This window comes from Typopeltis vanoorti, chromosome 3 (genome assembly GCF_054136105.1).
Source record: "Typopeltis vanoorti isolate ZY-2024b chromosome 3, IOZ_Tvanoo_1.0, whole genome shotgun sequence".
In the NCBI taxonomy this organism is placed as follows: domain Eukaryota; kingdom Metazoa; phylum Arthropoda; class Arachnida; order Uropygi; family Thelyphonidae; genus Typopeltis; species Typopeltis vanoorti.
This window is the reverse complement of record NC_143551.1, coordinates 61,326,201-61,340,304: the sequence shown is the minus strand read 5'-3', so window position 1 is coordinate 61,340,304 and position 14,104 is coordinate 61,326,201. Positions and strand designations below refer to the sequence as shown.

Genomic DNA, 14,104 nt, shown 5'->3' with positions numbered 1-14,104 from the left:
TCTACTTGAGTCAACTGTATAATGCCTGTCATATATACATTATCCATGTCACAGAGAGCAATATAAATGAAATATAAATATATCATAGGACTATATATGTGGCCTATCGGTTTTTGAAATTAGTAAGACTCCTTCATCCAAAATCAGCTGCAGACAATATACAGTATCAGCTTGATGGAAATGAGGATATTGCTTCAGTCAAGAAACTCAAGATCACCCATTAAGCTATTGCCAAGATGTGTGTGATGGGGTGGGGGATCTCATTCTTGGTGCTTGCAAAAAGCAGCTGCAATGAGACAAATATCAACCATGGCAATCAACAACATAGTAAACTAGTGTGAAAATCATTGAATGATCTCTAGTGCATTGAAATGTGTGTCATCATGAAATTCCTGACATGTACCTTCAAGGGGGTGTACAGGATATTAAGATAGTACTACATGAAAAACTTACATCATTATTAACTTTCTATCAACAATTTTTCTCTAATTCAATCTGTTATCTGTCAAGACTCCAACATTATCAGATCTTATATTTCTGTCTTCTAAGGAACTTTTTACTGTATCAATCCACCTATATCTTGGTCTTCCTCTGGGTCTTTTTTCAGCCAACCTGGCAAAGAACACTTGTTTTACTAATTTCTTTCCTCTTGCATTCTGTTTAAATGCCCATACCACCTAAGATTAGCTCTGTTAACACATTCTTGGATGCTAACAATATCAAGTTCTTTACTAATATCCTTGTTTTTAATATGATATTGCCATCTGTTCATGCCTCTAATCTTTCTCTGGACTCTCATATCTGTAGTTTCTTCTAGTCTTTGGCCAAGTGTTTTATTTCTAACCCAGCTCTCATGTCCATAAGTTAAAATTGTTTTGAACAGTCTTGTATACAGCTAATTTAGTGTTTTGACTAATTTCTCTCACGTTCCATATAAATTAATTTAGTTGACTTCCTACCATACCAGTTTTGATTCTATTGTGTTTCCACATTTAATTTACCATCTTCACTAAAAATTGTGACTAAGTAGCTGAAATGTTTTTCTTGTTCTATAGGTTCCACATTCACGATGCAGTTGATATTTTCAATATTTCTGCCTAGTTATTGCTGATTTTCATACGAAATTTATTACAACAGTTATTCAATTTAGTCAGGGAATCTTGCAGGCTTGTACTGGATTTATTTAAAAGCATAACATCATCTGCATAAAGTAGAGAGCTGAGATTAACTTCTCCAATTTTGATATCAGGTTTAATACCACTTTCCTTTTTAATGTGATCCATATAATGAATAACAGGAGATAATGTACATCCTTCTCTGACACCAGATTTAACATCAAACCATCTTCCTGTATCTAATTCAATTCTGACTGCTGACTTACAGCTCAAATAAAGACCAAGTATTACTTGATATAATATCCCATTGACACCACACAACTGTAGCATTTTGAATAGCTTTTCTCTTTGCACCTTGTTATTTGCCTTTTCTAGATATCTCTGTTATATTCCATGGATTTCTCAACTATTTGTTGTAAAATGAAAATCTAATCCTGACAGCCTCTGTTTAGCCTGAATCCAGCTTGTTCTTCAAGTTTCCCCTTCTACAGTCCTTCTCAACCATTTTTAAGTACACTTGCTCTGTAATTCTCACATTGTTTTATTTCACTTTTATATACTGGTACTCAACTCCAATAATCTGGAATTTATCCCTTTATTCAGGCCTTCTGAACAATGCAGTGTAGCTACTGCAAGACTTTTATACCTCCATACTTGAGCATTTCTGGTCGAATATCATCTACTCCTGCTGCTTTTGTACACTTCAAGATTATGATGGCTTTTTCTACTTCAAGCATGCATATGTATTCCTGATTGCCATTGCATGCTTGATGAGTGTTTTTTTGATCACTGTGCTGTCACTACTTTTTTCATTTACCAATTTTTGGAAATAATTACTCCATACATCAAGGATATCTTTTTTTCTCCGGTTTTCATGTCACTTTTATCATCTCTGGATTCCTTTTAGTGTTCTTTCTTCCATTTCTGAGCTTTTTCAACAGCCTCCAACATATTTGCCACCTTTTTGATATTTATTTTCTATGTTCTTACCAAAGTCTTCCCATGAAATTTGTTTAGCTAGTGTTTAATTCAGCACTTTCTTACATTTGTCTCTGTATTCTCTAAGAGAGTGTATTGAAGCATCAGGGAACATATCGAAAGTTCCTGGCAAATAAGTAAGCTTATTTTCCAGGAACTTTCGATATGCTTTCTTCTTTTCCTTCACTGCCTCTTTAACTTCCTGTGTCCACCATGAAGTTCTGATTTTCCTATCCTTGCAGCCTTATCACGTGCCTCCCTGGCTGATCAATCAATCAATGTTTTCTTCAGGGCTTTTCACTGAATCTCCAAGGTGTGGTTCATATTCTCAAACTCTTTCATTTTTTTCTTGAATAATGTTTGTGTATTTTATTCTACAGTTCACATCTGAGAGCTGTTCGACTTTTATTTGCTTTAAAACTTTGTTACATGTTCTTCTGTTCAATATGAAATTCAATTTTATCTTGCTCAAGATTAAATGGTGATCCCTCCCAATTTCAATTCCTCTGCATATTCTATTGTACTGCACCAGTAAGAAAACATTATTATCAACAATAATATAGTCAATGAGACATTTCTTATTCCTTTCTTCTTCTCTCCATGTCAATTTTTGTGCACATTTTTATGTTCAAACATTGTGTTAATAATAACCAGTCCATGTCCTGAGCAGAAATTCAACAGGTATTTGCCATTATTATTAACTTTGCTCTTTTCTCTAAATTTTTCCAAGATATTTCTGTATGTCTGACAATCATTTCCTACTCTGCTATTTAGATTCCCAACAAGGACCAACTTTTTCTTTTTCATTCTGTCAGTTGCTTTCTTTAAAGCTTCCAAAAATTTCCACTTCTGCTTTAGTAGAACCTTCTGTGGGATCATAGGCACAAATAAGTCCCATCATCCAGTTCCCTATTCTGATATTTGCCCACATCACTCTACTTGACATTGCTTGTTATTCAAGATTAGCCTTGTATTTAATGTTGAATACTTCAGCTACTCCTTCTTTTCCCTGATTGTTATTGCCTGACTATAGCATGTTGTATTTATTGCTTAGTAAGATCTCACCACTGAAACAAAAGACAAAACATTTTGTCTTTTGTTTCAGTCACCCATGTTATGTTGATCTGGTACTTATCCAATTCTTGTAGATAAACTTATATGTTGGTAATATATAACTGTCAGATTGTAGGGAAAGATCACTTTTATGAAAGATCAATTAATACTAGAATATTAATTAAAAACTTAAATTAATACTTCCTATATTTCGGTGAATTAGGTCAATCAAAAACTAGGCTTAATAAACATATTTTAAGAAGACATAAATAAAATAAGCAAAAACCTAACGGAATTAATAATCTCAGCAGCCAACGAATTCACTTGCAAGAAATAAAAGACCAAAAAGACCATAAACTTTCAGAGGAAATCTTACAACTACTTAAAAGATGAAATATGAAACAAGACAAAAACTTCTAAAATAGAATTTTCAGAACTATGCAAAGCAATAAGGAAAAATATGAAAATACTAAGAAAACATTTATCAGTTGGTAAAAGTGAAATAACTGCAATAAAAGATAAGAATGGAACTACAATAATCTCTATAGTGATTCTTTAATAAAGAAATCAAATATAACTCTTTCCCCATCACAAATGGAATTCATCCCCCCATTCACCTTAAATAAAAAAAACAAGCATTAAAAACAAGACCTTAATTCACATAGAATTAAATAGGGAACAACATAATTCACCATGTCACAAACTTACTAAATCTATGCCTAAAAGAGGGAAAGATACCAGAAAACTGGAAAAATGCTGCTCTGATACTGTTATTTGAAAAAGGAGACAAAGAAGAGAACTATAGACCAGTTAGTATTCTCTCTAATCTGTATAAAATTCTCACAAAAGTAATAACAAACATGTTATCTTCTCCCCCCCCCCCCCTTTTTACACTCAAATCAACCCTGCAGAATAAGCAGGATTCTGTGATGGTTTTAACACAATTGATCATATTCATGCAGTAAAACAAATAATAGAAAAACAGAAGAAAACCAATTGCCTCTCTGTTAAGCCTTTATTGATTATGAAAAAGCATTTGATTCCATCGAAACTAATGATCATGATCACTAATGATTAATAATCAAATCACTCCAGAATCAGGGAGTTCCTGGAGAATATATGGACCTCCTCCAGGAAATATACCACATTGCAACAGCAACAATCCAACTATACATGAGTAGCAATAAAATATCAATTGAAAAAGGCATCCAACAAGGAGACTCTCTATCACCAAATTCTTGATGGCAGTCCTTCAAGAAATATTTAACAATATGAACTGGACAAACCTTGGTATGAAAATTAATAACAGAAACTTAACATACCTAAGATATGCAGATGATATCATAATTTTTGCAAATACTCCATGAAAGCAGAAAAGTTGGCCTAAAAATAAACAGAGAAAAAACTAAAACCATGTTTAATCATTTTGTAGCACCAAAATACATAATAACAGAAAACAATTTCTTGGAGAGTCTCTTCATATACATATTTAGGTCATCTCATTGATCTAAACTGTGGATTCCAAGAGGAAATAAATAGAAGAGTTCAACTTGCCTGGAGTGCATTCAGAAAATCGAAAAGCATTTTTCAAAACAATGATGTTCCACTGGGGTGCTTAAGGGTCAAAGCTGTATAACTGAGAGGAGACCTCCATATAGCCTTTAAAGGAATACGGAGAACCGACCAGGGCTTCTGACCTAATGTCCAATCCTCACCTTCTCGTGGTGCACCCTGTTGGGTATCTACTTGGATACTGAACGGACGAGGATGGGCTGGCAATTTGGGATTTAGCCGACCAAATTGTATTCTTATTGGTTAAACCAAAATATAGAATGATGGTACAACATGACAAAATTTCATGCCGGCTGGGGCGTTGCCCGGTTAAGCAAGGCCCCTGTTGTTTTCGCCAGGGAACCAGGGCGAACAGCGAAAAGTCAGCTACTGGAACAAATCTGACAATAAACCCCAATTCACTATCACCCAAGTTAAAGATCGGTACTATCAACGTAAGAAGCCTGAATGGCAAAGAAATGGAGCTAGCTGAGGAATTAGATAAGTACCAGATCGACATAATAGGGGTGACTGAAACAAAAAAAGACCAAAACTGGTGAGATCTTTCTGAGCAATAAATACAAAATGTTATACTCAGGCAATGATAATCAAGGAAAAGAAGGAGTAGCCATAGTATTCATCACAAAATACGAGGCTAATCTTCTTGAATGGCAGTCAGTCTCAAGTAGAGTAATGTGGGCAAATATGAGAATGGGGAACTGGACAATGAGACTTATTTGTGCCTATGGTCCCACAGAAGGTTCTACTAAGGTAGAAGTGGAGGAATTTTTTTACGCTTTAGAAAAAGCAACTGACACAATGAAAAAGGAAAAGTTGTTCCTTGTTGGGGATCTGAATAGCAGAGTAGGAAATGATTGTGAGACATACAAAAATATTTTGGGAAAATTTGGAGAAAAGAGCAAAGCTAATAATAATGGCAAATATCTGTTAGATTTCTGCTCAGGACATGGACTGGTTATTACTAACACCATGTTCCAACATAAAAATGTGCACAAATTCACATGGAGAGAAGAGGCTAGGAATAAGAAAAGTCTCATTGACTATGTTATTGTTGATAGTGATGTTTTCTCCCTGGTGCAGGACACCAGAGTGTACAGAGGATTTGAAATTGGAAGTGATCACTATTTAGTCTTGAGCAGGATAAAATTGAATTTCATATTGAAAAGAATAACATGTAAGAAAGTTTTAAAGCGAATAAAAGTTGAGCAGCTCTCAGATGTGAACTGTAGGCTAAAATACACAAAGATTATTGAAGAAAAAATGAAAGAGTGTGAGAACAAGAATCAAACCTTGGAGATTCAGTGGCAAACTCTGAAGAAAACATTGATTGATTCTGCCAGAGAGGCATGTGGTGAGGTTATCTGTAAGGATAAAAAAATCAGAACTCCCTGGTGGACACAGGAAGTTAAAGAGGCAGTGAAGGAAAAGAAGAACGCATACCAAAAGTTCCTGTCAAATAAGTCAGCTTGTGCTCTTAGAGAATATAGAGACAAATGCAAGAATGCTAAACACTGTGTAAAACTAGCTAAACAAAAGTCATGGGAAGACTTTGGCAAGAATATAGAAAATAAATATCAAGAAGGTGGCAAAATATTCTGGAGGTTGTTGAAGAAGCTTAAGAATGGAGGAAAGAGTGCTGTAAAAGGAATTAGAGATGATAAAGGTGACATGAAAACGGGAGAAAAAGATATCCTTGAAGTATGGAGTAATTACTTTGAAAAACTGCTAAATGAAACAAGCAGTGATGACAGCACAGTGGTAAAAAACACTGACCAGGCATGCAGTCAGGAATACATATCCATACTAGAAGTAGAAAAAGCCATCAGAGGCTTGAAATGTGGAAAGGCAGCAAGAGTAGATGATATTCGACCAGAAATGCTGAAGTATGGTGGTATAAGAGTCTTACAGTGGCTGCACTGCATAGTTCAGAAAGCCTGGACAGAGGGACGAATTCCCGATGATTGGAGTAGAGCTCTCATAGTACCCATATATAAAAAGGGAAATAAAACTGCATGTGAGAATTACAGAGGTATTTCCCTACTGAGTGTTCCTGGCAAGATCTATGCAAGTATACTTGAGAAACGGTTGAGAAGAATTGTGGAAGAAAATCTTGGTGAAGAACAAGCTGGATTCAGGCCAAATAGAGGCTGTCAGGATCAGATCTTCACTTTACGACAAATAGTCGAGAAAGCATGGGAATATAACAAAGATCTGTATTTAAGTTTTGTTGATTTGGAAAAGGCATATGACCAGGTGCCAAGAGAGAAGCTATTCAATACGCTGCAGTTATATGGTGTCAATGGGGCATTATATCGAGCTATACTTAGTCTTTATTTGAGTTGTAAGTCAGCAGTTAGAATTGAAGGAGGTACAGGAAGATGGTTTAATGTTAAATCTGGTGTGAGACAAGTATGTACATTATCCCCTCTGTTATTCATTATCTATACGGATCACATTATGAAGGAAAGTGGTATTAAACATGATATCAAAATTGGAGATGTTAATGTCAGCTCTTTGCTTTATGCGGATGATGTTATACTTCTAAATAAATCTGCTACAAGTCTGCAAGATTCTCTGACTGAATTGAATAGCTGTTGTAATAGATATAGTATGAAGGTCTGCAATAAAAAGACAAAGACAATGAAAATAGGCAGAATTATTGAAAATATCAACTGTGTTGTGAATGGAGAACCTGTGGAACAAGTAAAACATTTCAGCTATTTAGGCACGATTTTTACTGAAGACAGTAAATTAAATATAGAAATAGACAACAGAATCAGCAAAGCTGGTATGGTGGGAAGTCAATTGAATAAATTCATATGGAATAAGAGAGAAATCAGTCGGAACACTAAATTAGCTGTATACAAGACAGTGTTCAAACCAGTTTTAACCTATGGATCTGAGAGCTGGGTCAGAAGTAAAACACTTGACCAAAGACTAGAGACCGCAGATATGAGAGTCCTGAGAAAGATTATAGGCGTGAACAGATGGCATCAATGGCAATATCATATTAAAAACGGGGATATTAGGAAAGAACTTGACATTCTCAGCATCCAGGAATACGTTAGCAGAGCTAATCTCAGGTGGTATGGTCACTTAAACAGAATGGGCGAGGAAAGATTAGCAAAACAAGTGTTCTCTGCAAGCAAAATGACCCAGAGGAAGACCAAGATATAGGTGGATTGATACAGTACAAAGTGCTTTAGACGATAGAAATATAAGATCTGATAATGTTGGAGTCTTGACAAGTAACAGACTGATTTGGAGGAAAATTGTAGATAGGAAATTAATGTAATTTTTTTCATGTAGTACTATCATATCCTGTACACCCCTTGAGGGTACATGGCAGGAATTTGATGATGATGATGTTCCACTCTGTTTAAAAAGAAAGACATAACCAGTGTATACTTCCAATGATCGCATATGGCTCTGAAACTTGGTCTCTAACAAAAGCACTGAAAAATAAGCTAGGAACAGCTCGAAGAAAAATTAAGAGCTTGATGCTAGGCATCATATTAAAAGATAAGAAACGAAACACCTGGATAAGAAGCCAGACTCATATCAATGATATCATTCTTCACTACAAGCAACTAAAATGGAAATGGGCTCAGCATCTATCTCCAGAAGAGAAGATGCGTGATGGACCACCATACTAACGAACTAGATTCCAAAAGAAGGGGAATGAGGCCGAGGACATCCTAAAAAAAAAAAGGTGGAATTATCAAATTTTGTTGGGAAAAATTGGTCAACCATTGCTAAGAACAGAGAAAGGTGGAAGGAACTGGAGGAGGCCTTTATCCAGCAGTGGACAGAAAATGACTGAAAAGAAGATGATATTTCGGTAATGTTACATTGCCATCTTCAGGGTTCACAAAATAATATGTGCACGCAGGCACTAACACTAAGCAAATATTGCTGAAGAAAACAACTGAAGTCGGTCCTAAAGGTGCCTCTCCCCCCAAGTGGGCTAAATTGGGTTGTCTTGGTACTTATTTAATTCTTCAGCTAGTTCTATTTCTTTGCCACCAGGTTTCTTATGTTGATAGTACCGATGTTGAGTTGGGATGTGTTTCAGGATTTTTTTCAGTAGCTGGCTTTTCACTGTTCACCCTAGTTTTGTGGTGAAAACAATGGGTCTTGTTTAACCAGGCAACGCCCCAGCCAGCATGAAATTCTGTCATTTTGTACCATCATTTTACATTGCGGTTTAAGCCAATAGGAATTCAATTTGGTCCGCTTAATCCCAAATTCTAGGTATCTATTAGGTATCTATCCAGGTAGATACCTAACACGGTTCACCACGAGAACATGAAGATTGGATGTTAGGTCAAAAGCCCTGGTCGGTTCTCTGCATTCCTTTAAAGGCTATGTGGAGGTCTCCTCTCAGTTATCCAGCTTTGACCTTTAAGCACCAAACGTGTGCTATGGAGTGACAAATCATGGTATTCTTTTTCAGATGTAGTAGATGCCTGGGAATGCTTTATGTTCAGGATTTTCATCCTTGCTGGAAAGTTTGAAGAAGGTATAATAATGTGGAACTGTTTCTCCTAGTATTAACTTTAACTTGGTTGTTTAACATTTTGGTTGTAATGTCTTGAAAGATGAATGCTCAGATATGCAACACTTCCAGATAATATAATGTTTCCTGCATTGTGATAATGTTATGGAAGACCATGTCTCTTTCAACGAAATAGTGCACCACATCATACTGTTGTTGCTCTTCAAACATTAAGGAAAATGATAGAAAACACATAACTGGCCTGCATAATCTCAATCCAGTAAAACTCCATTGAAGTGAACTAGAGTATCAGGGTATAGATCAGAATCAGTGTATCCAAGATTAGTGGCAAATACTGACTCATAAAACTGGTAATTGCAAAATATTCATAGAATGATGAATGATAAAGCCAAAGGAAGGCCTATATGCTTTTGAAATAGTGCTTTCTTAGCACTTATTTCAACATATATGCTTTCATATATGCTTTAATAATATGTCATATATGCTTTAATTGTATCATATATGCTCTAATAATATGGAGGCAGGGGAATATTGCTTGAAACTTTGAGCTCCATTTGAAGTCTGCTTTCCTATAGGAACGATATAAGTGGAAATAATCACAAAACTTTGAAATTGTCTGTTTGCTACATAATGATGAAGAGGGAAAAAAAAAAAATCTTTAATAAATATAAATTAAACCTTACCCAGTGTTACTATCAGAACTGTAATTAGGTTAACCAGTGTTCATATCAGTTTAGAATATACAAGGATCATTAATAATATACATTCTCTCTTCTTTGGCTACGTTCTTGATATTCTTTTGAGTTGCTAGTTTCTTCTTCAGCATTTTGAAAATAAAACTTACAAGGTGAGTGCATCATATAAAATGGATAATCAGTATTTTGGATTAGGGTTGTTCATTTGAAGGTTTGTTGCTGTTGGTTTATTCAATTGATATTTGTTGGAGGACTGGAATTTTTTGTTAAAGGCAACTTCAGTATGACTAATGACAAAATCACATCTGCTAAAAAAATACTTAAGTTGACTTCAAATGATAGAATAAGTGCTTTGGAAAATCTCATGATAAATCATACTGGCATATGCATCACCTCTCCTGATTTATGAGGTACTAGAGATTTTCTGTTCCCTTCCTCCCATATGTTCTCATCAAGGTAAATATGCACCTTGATGATGCATCTTTCAGTAAGGCAAGTACTTCTTGTAAAACTTCAATAAATCTTAACTTATAAAATGCAAAGTTCACCATTACAGCTTGCTGTAGTTATTTCTAACCATCTAGTTAAATGCCATGTATTTGACATTTAAATGCTTTATGTCACGCAGAAAGTGATTAGAATAGAATACATTTATAGAACTTTGGATTAGTTTCTCCAAGTCAGGCAGTTGAATATTTGTAGTGATCAGAATTCTAGTTTTTCAATTTCCTTTCTCCTTGTTCATCTGTTGAGCCTTCTCTTTGATGGCAACAGCTTAATTCAATGTAATTCTTCAAAACAAATGAATTAATAGATAGCATACAAAGTTTGTCATGGTGTATTTTAGATTTGGATTTTACCTAGATTATACCTGGCAATCCTAAATGATAGAAATTAATGACCTAGCACTAATCCTTAGAAAGTTTGTCTCATGCTGCACAAAGCCTGAAATGTGAACTGAACAGGAATTAACAATTTATTAAAACTCAAACAGCATTGTTATAAAATTAACTTAAAAATAGAAGAAATTAGACTTCTAAATGTGAAAGTCAAATGATAGAAAGCAAAAGAGTGAAGATAGAGAGAGAAAGTGTAAAAGTGAGCTTTACATAGTACATTGTTATAAAATTCCTTCCAATAAATTAGGGGGAAAAGTTTGTCCTGTATCATAGCTATCTTCAGTGCAGAACATATCGTCTTATAGCACATCTATTTGGATTCTGTGGGTAAGTTGACTAAAAGAAAAAGACTAAAGAGTAAAATATGTATGCTAAAATATGTAGTTATAAACAACCTGTTTGTTTATAACTTTTTTGAAAGTGTTGCTAATCTTAGGTGGAGAGGCCAGTCAAAATGCCATCAGATATTTTTATATTATATGTCCCACACATGAAAGGTTATGGAACCTACATCACATTGATGCTCTGTGTGGGTAGAGAGAAGGAATATGTTGATTGTTGAATAGCTGGAGGTTGTAGTTATTGATAATATAATACTTTGAGAGGAAGGCTGTTCCAAGCAGAAAATATTTCGTTGCCTGCAGAGTTTCATTCTGTCTCTCTGCAGCTAAATAGCTAATTATAATATTTGTCAATATCCAAAGTCAGCCATGGCAAAAGAAGCAGTTGCATTTGGTAAAGTTGACTGATGCTAGGTATTGATATTCATAATTGCAGTACAGTATGTTGGTATTATTATTTGACTTTCTGCTTTTTGAATTGTTCTTGAACCATAACTTAAATGGAAATATTCATATGATACATAGTTGCTGCTAACTACCACAATAGCTCATTTCCTTGGGATTGGTTGCCTCACTGCAGAGTCCTCTCATACTCAGTTTTATTGCTGAAAATATTACCACATGCAAAAGGATTTGCTAGGCTTGATGCAAAACTACATACTGCATTTAAAAGTATGAAAACTGGCCCTGTTGTTTATAAACTTGCACATAAAAGGAAAAATGGAGAATTCTAAAAACCATAAAACTTTTTAGTAGTAATTTTAACAAGTGGTCATCACTAAGATTTTTTCCTACTCCCTGCATATCATGCAAGAAGTACTGAGTTATAGAAAGTTTTTCACCTTGGGTATATATTATGTTAAAGATACCAAGCAATTTTATAAGCTAGGTTTAGAAATGTGCTTTGCATTAGAGGAAAATTCTAAGGAAAGTGAGCTGAGCTTACTCCACCTTTACAACGAGTTGCACTACGTGCAGCCACAAACTTGACTTACTTGTCTGTTTGCTTACTTGAGAAAATGGATTAAAAACCTAACTTATAAAATTGCTTGGTATCTTTAACAAGTACCGAGTTGTTACCTGCCTGCAGTTCATTTTTCTTAGGAGGTAGATGATTTTGTTTACCTATTATAACTAATATGTAAAGTAGTTTTACATTCTACTTCGAACCCTTGCAATTATGCACGTCATTAAAACAGCATCAGCTCTCTAATACAATAACCAAGTGACCCGCTGCATAGCTTAAAAAAATGATAAAATAACCAACTTTGAAATTAGGATAGTTCAAGCTTAGTGAATGTAAGTTTTAAACACTCCTAGTTTTAGAAATTTTTCTTATGACTTGGTTCTTATGTTTTGCAGTGTAAATTTTAATTCATGTTTCTTTTTAATTAAATAGTTGTAGAGAACTAACATAACTTTGTTTTTAATCTTTCAGAGGAAGTGAAAAAGCTATGTGCAGCTTATTTCCAAAATATCTTTATCTTGTATTGAAGTAGTGCCTGTAAATAATGTCATGAGATTTCCACAATTGGATGTAGATATCATGTCATTGTAAATAAATCCTTTATATCATGTCACAAGATTTTTTTTTTCTTTCTTTCCAGCTTCAGTGGTTATTTTCTTGATCATTGTGACCTACCTATTCTTTTCCTTCCTCTCTGATGAAGTAGAGGAAAAACAAGGGCTGTTTTCCCTTGTTTGCATCATAAAATAAAAGATAGCATTCTGCTGTCTTATGTTTAACAGCTGTTTAAAAATACAGTCATACCCCGACTTACGCGAATCCGGAGCTACGCGGTTTCATATACCGTATTTTCCGTTGTATAAGACACACCCAAGAAATTTAATACAATTTTCTGGAAAAAACCTAAACTTTAAACCATTTCAAAATCGTAATTTTTTCGATGTTGAATCACATATTTATGAAAAAAGAAATTTGTCTTCATATTCTTTTGGCATTTTTTGACTGATTTTTGTTTTTATACGCATACAAAGTCCGCTGCGTTTCATGAAACAGTAACACCGTGATGCACCACCTTTAAAATCCTCAATGTTACGCTCACAGGCTACTTTGACATTTTGTTGAAATGGCAATGCCATTTTTCCGATTTTCTTGCACCCATTTCAAAACTTCGGTCTCTAGTTCTGGCCACTTCGCAATTTTTCCACTTTCCGCGCACTTTTCATTACGCAAATTGTACAAAATCTCCTTCTGACCACGCCAAGTTCTAATAATTTTTTTCTGTAGGAGGAGGTCCAAAATGTCTTTCAGCTTCCCTATTCCTGTGTTCTTCTGCATATTTTACAACCTGCAATTTGTAACGTGAAGAATATGAATGTCGCCTGTTTTTTTCCATCACTAAATCTATGGGGAAATATCAAACTGAACACAAAATATCTCAACACGTTAACTCGATACTGATAAACATCGGTAACTGATTACTCGGATAAGATATTATGAAACTTGAATAGGGACTCCCCATTCTTAGCCAATGACGCGCTAGAAGAAGTCACGTGAAGGTCATGCATCAATTTGATTGCACCATTAACTGCCTACAAAGATCTTGGAACATAAAAGGGAGTGCGTATGACTGAAAAGAGGAAACAATCTTTACCTTCATTATATAAGACGCACCCCGTTTTTAAGATGAATATTTAAGGTAAAAAAGTGCGTCTTATACACCGGAAAATATGGTATTTACGTATTCCCGTCCCGCTTCATGCCTCACCACTAGTCGTATTTTTCTGGCGCCAGCCGCATTTGCCAGATTCACACATGCTGTGAAAAGCACTGACATTTTGCGGGGTCTCCATTAATACATAATTTTTATAGTCTACAAACCCTGCGATTGTTTGATGTTATGTTCTTGATAAAAATTTTATCACATAAAAAAAAAATAATGTCGTCCAAAGGAAGCAAGTCAGATTC

The 14,104-nt window shown here is 34.9% G+C and overlaps 1 protein-coding gene across 1 annotated transcript in view; it reads left to right on the top strand.

The window, feature by feature from the left end:
* Nucleotides 1-12,755, top strand: part of Ccz1 (vacuolar fusion protein CCZ1) — a 173,409-nt gene extending 160,654 nt beyond the window's left edge. The window contains exon 13 of the mRNA XM_090415643.1: nucleotides 12,611-12,755. Within this exon, the coding sequence (XP_090271769.1) occupies nucleotides 12,611-12,666 (56 nt within the window). The 3' untranslated portion in view covers nucleotides 12,667-12,755. The remainder of the gene's footprint in view (nucleotides 1-12,610) is intronic.
* The last annotated feature ends 1,349 nt before the right edge of the window (nucleotides 12,756-14,104 follow it).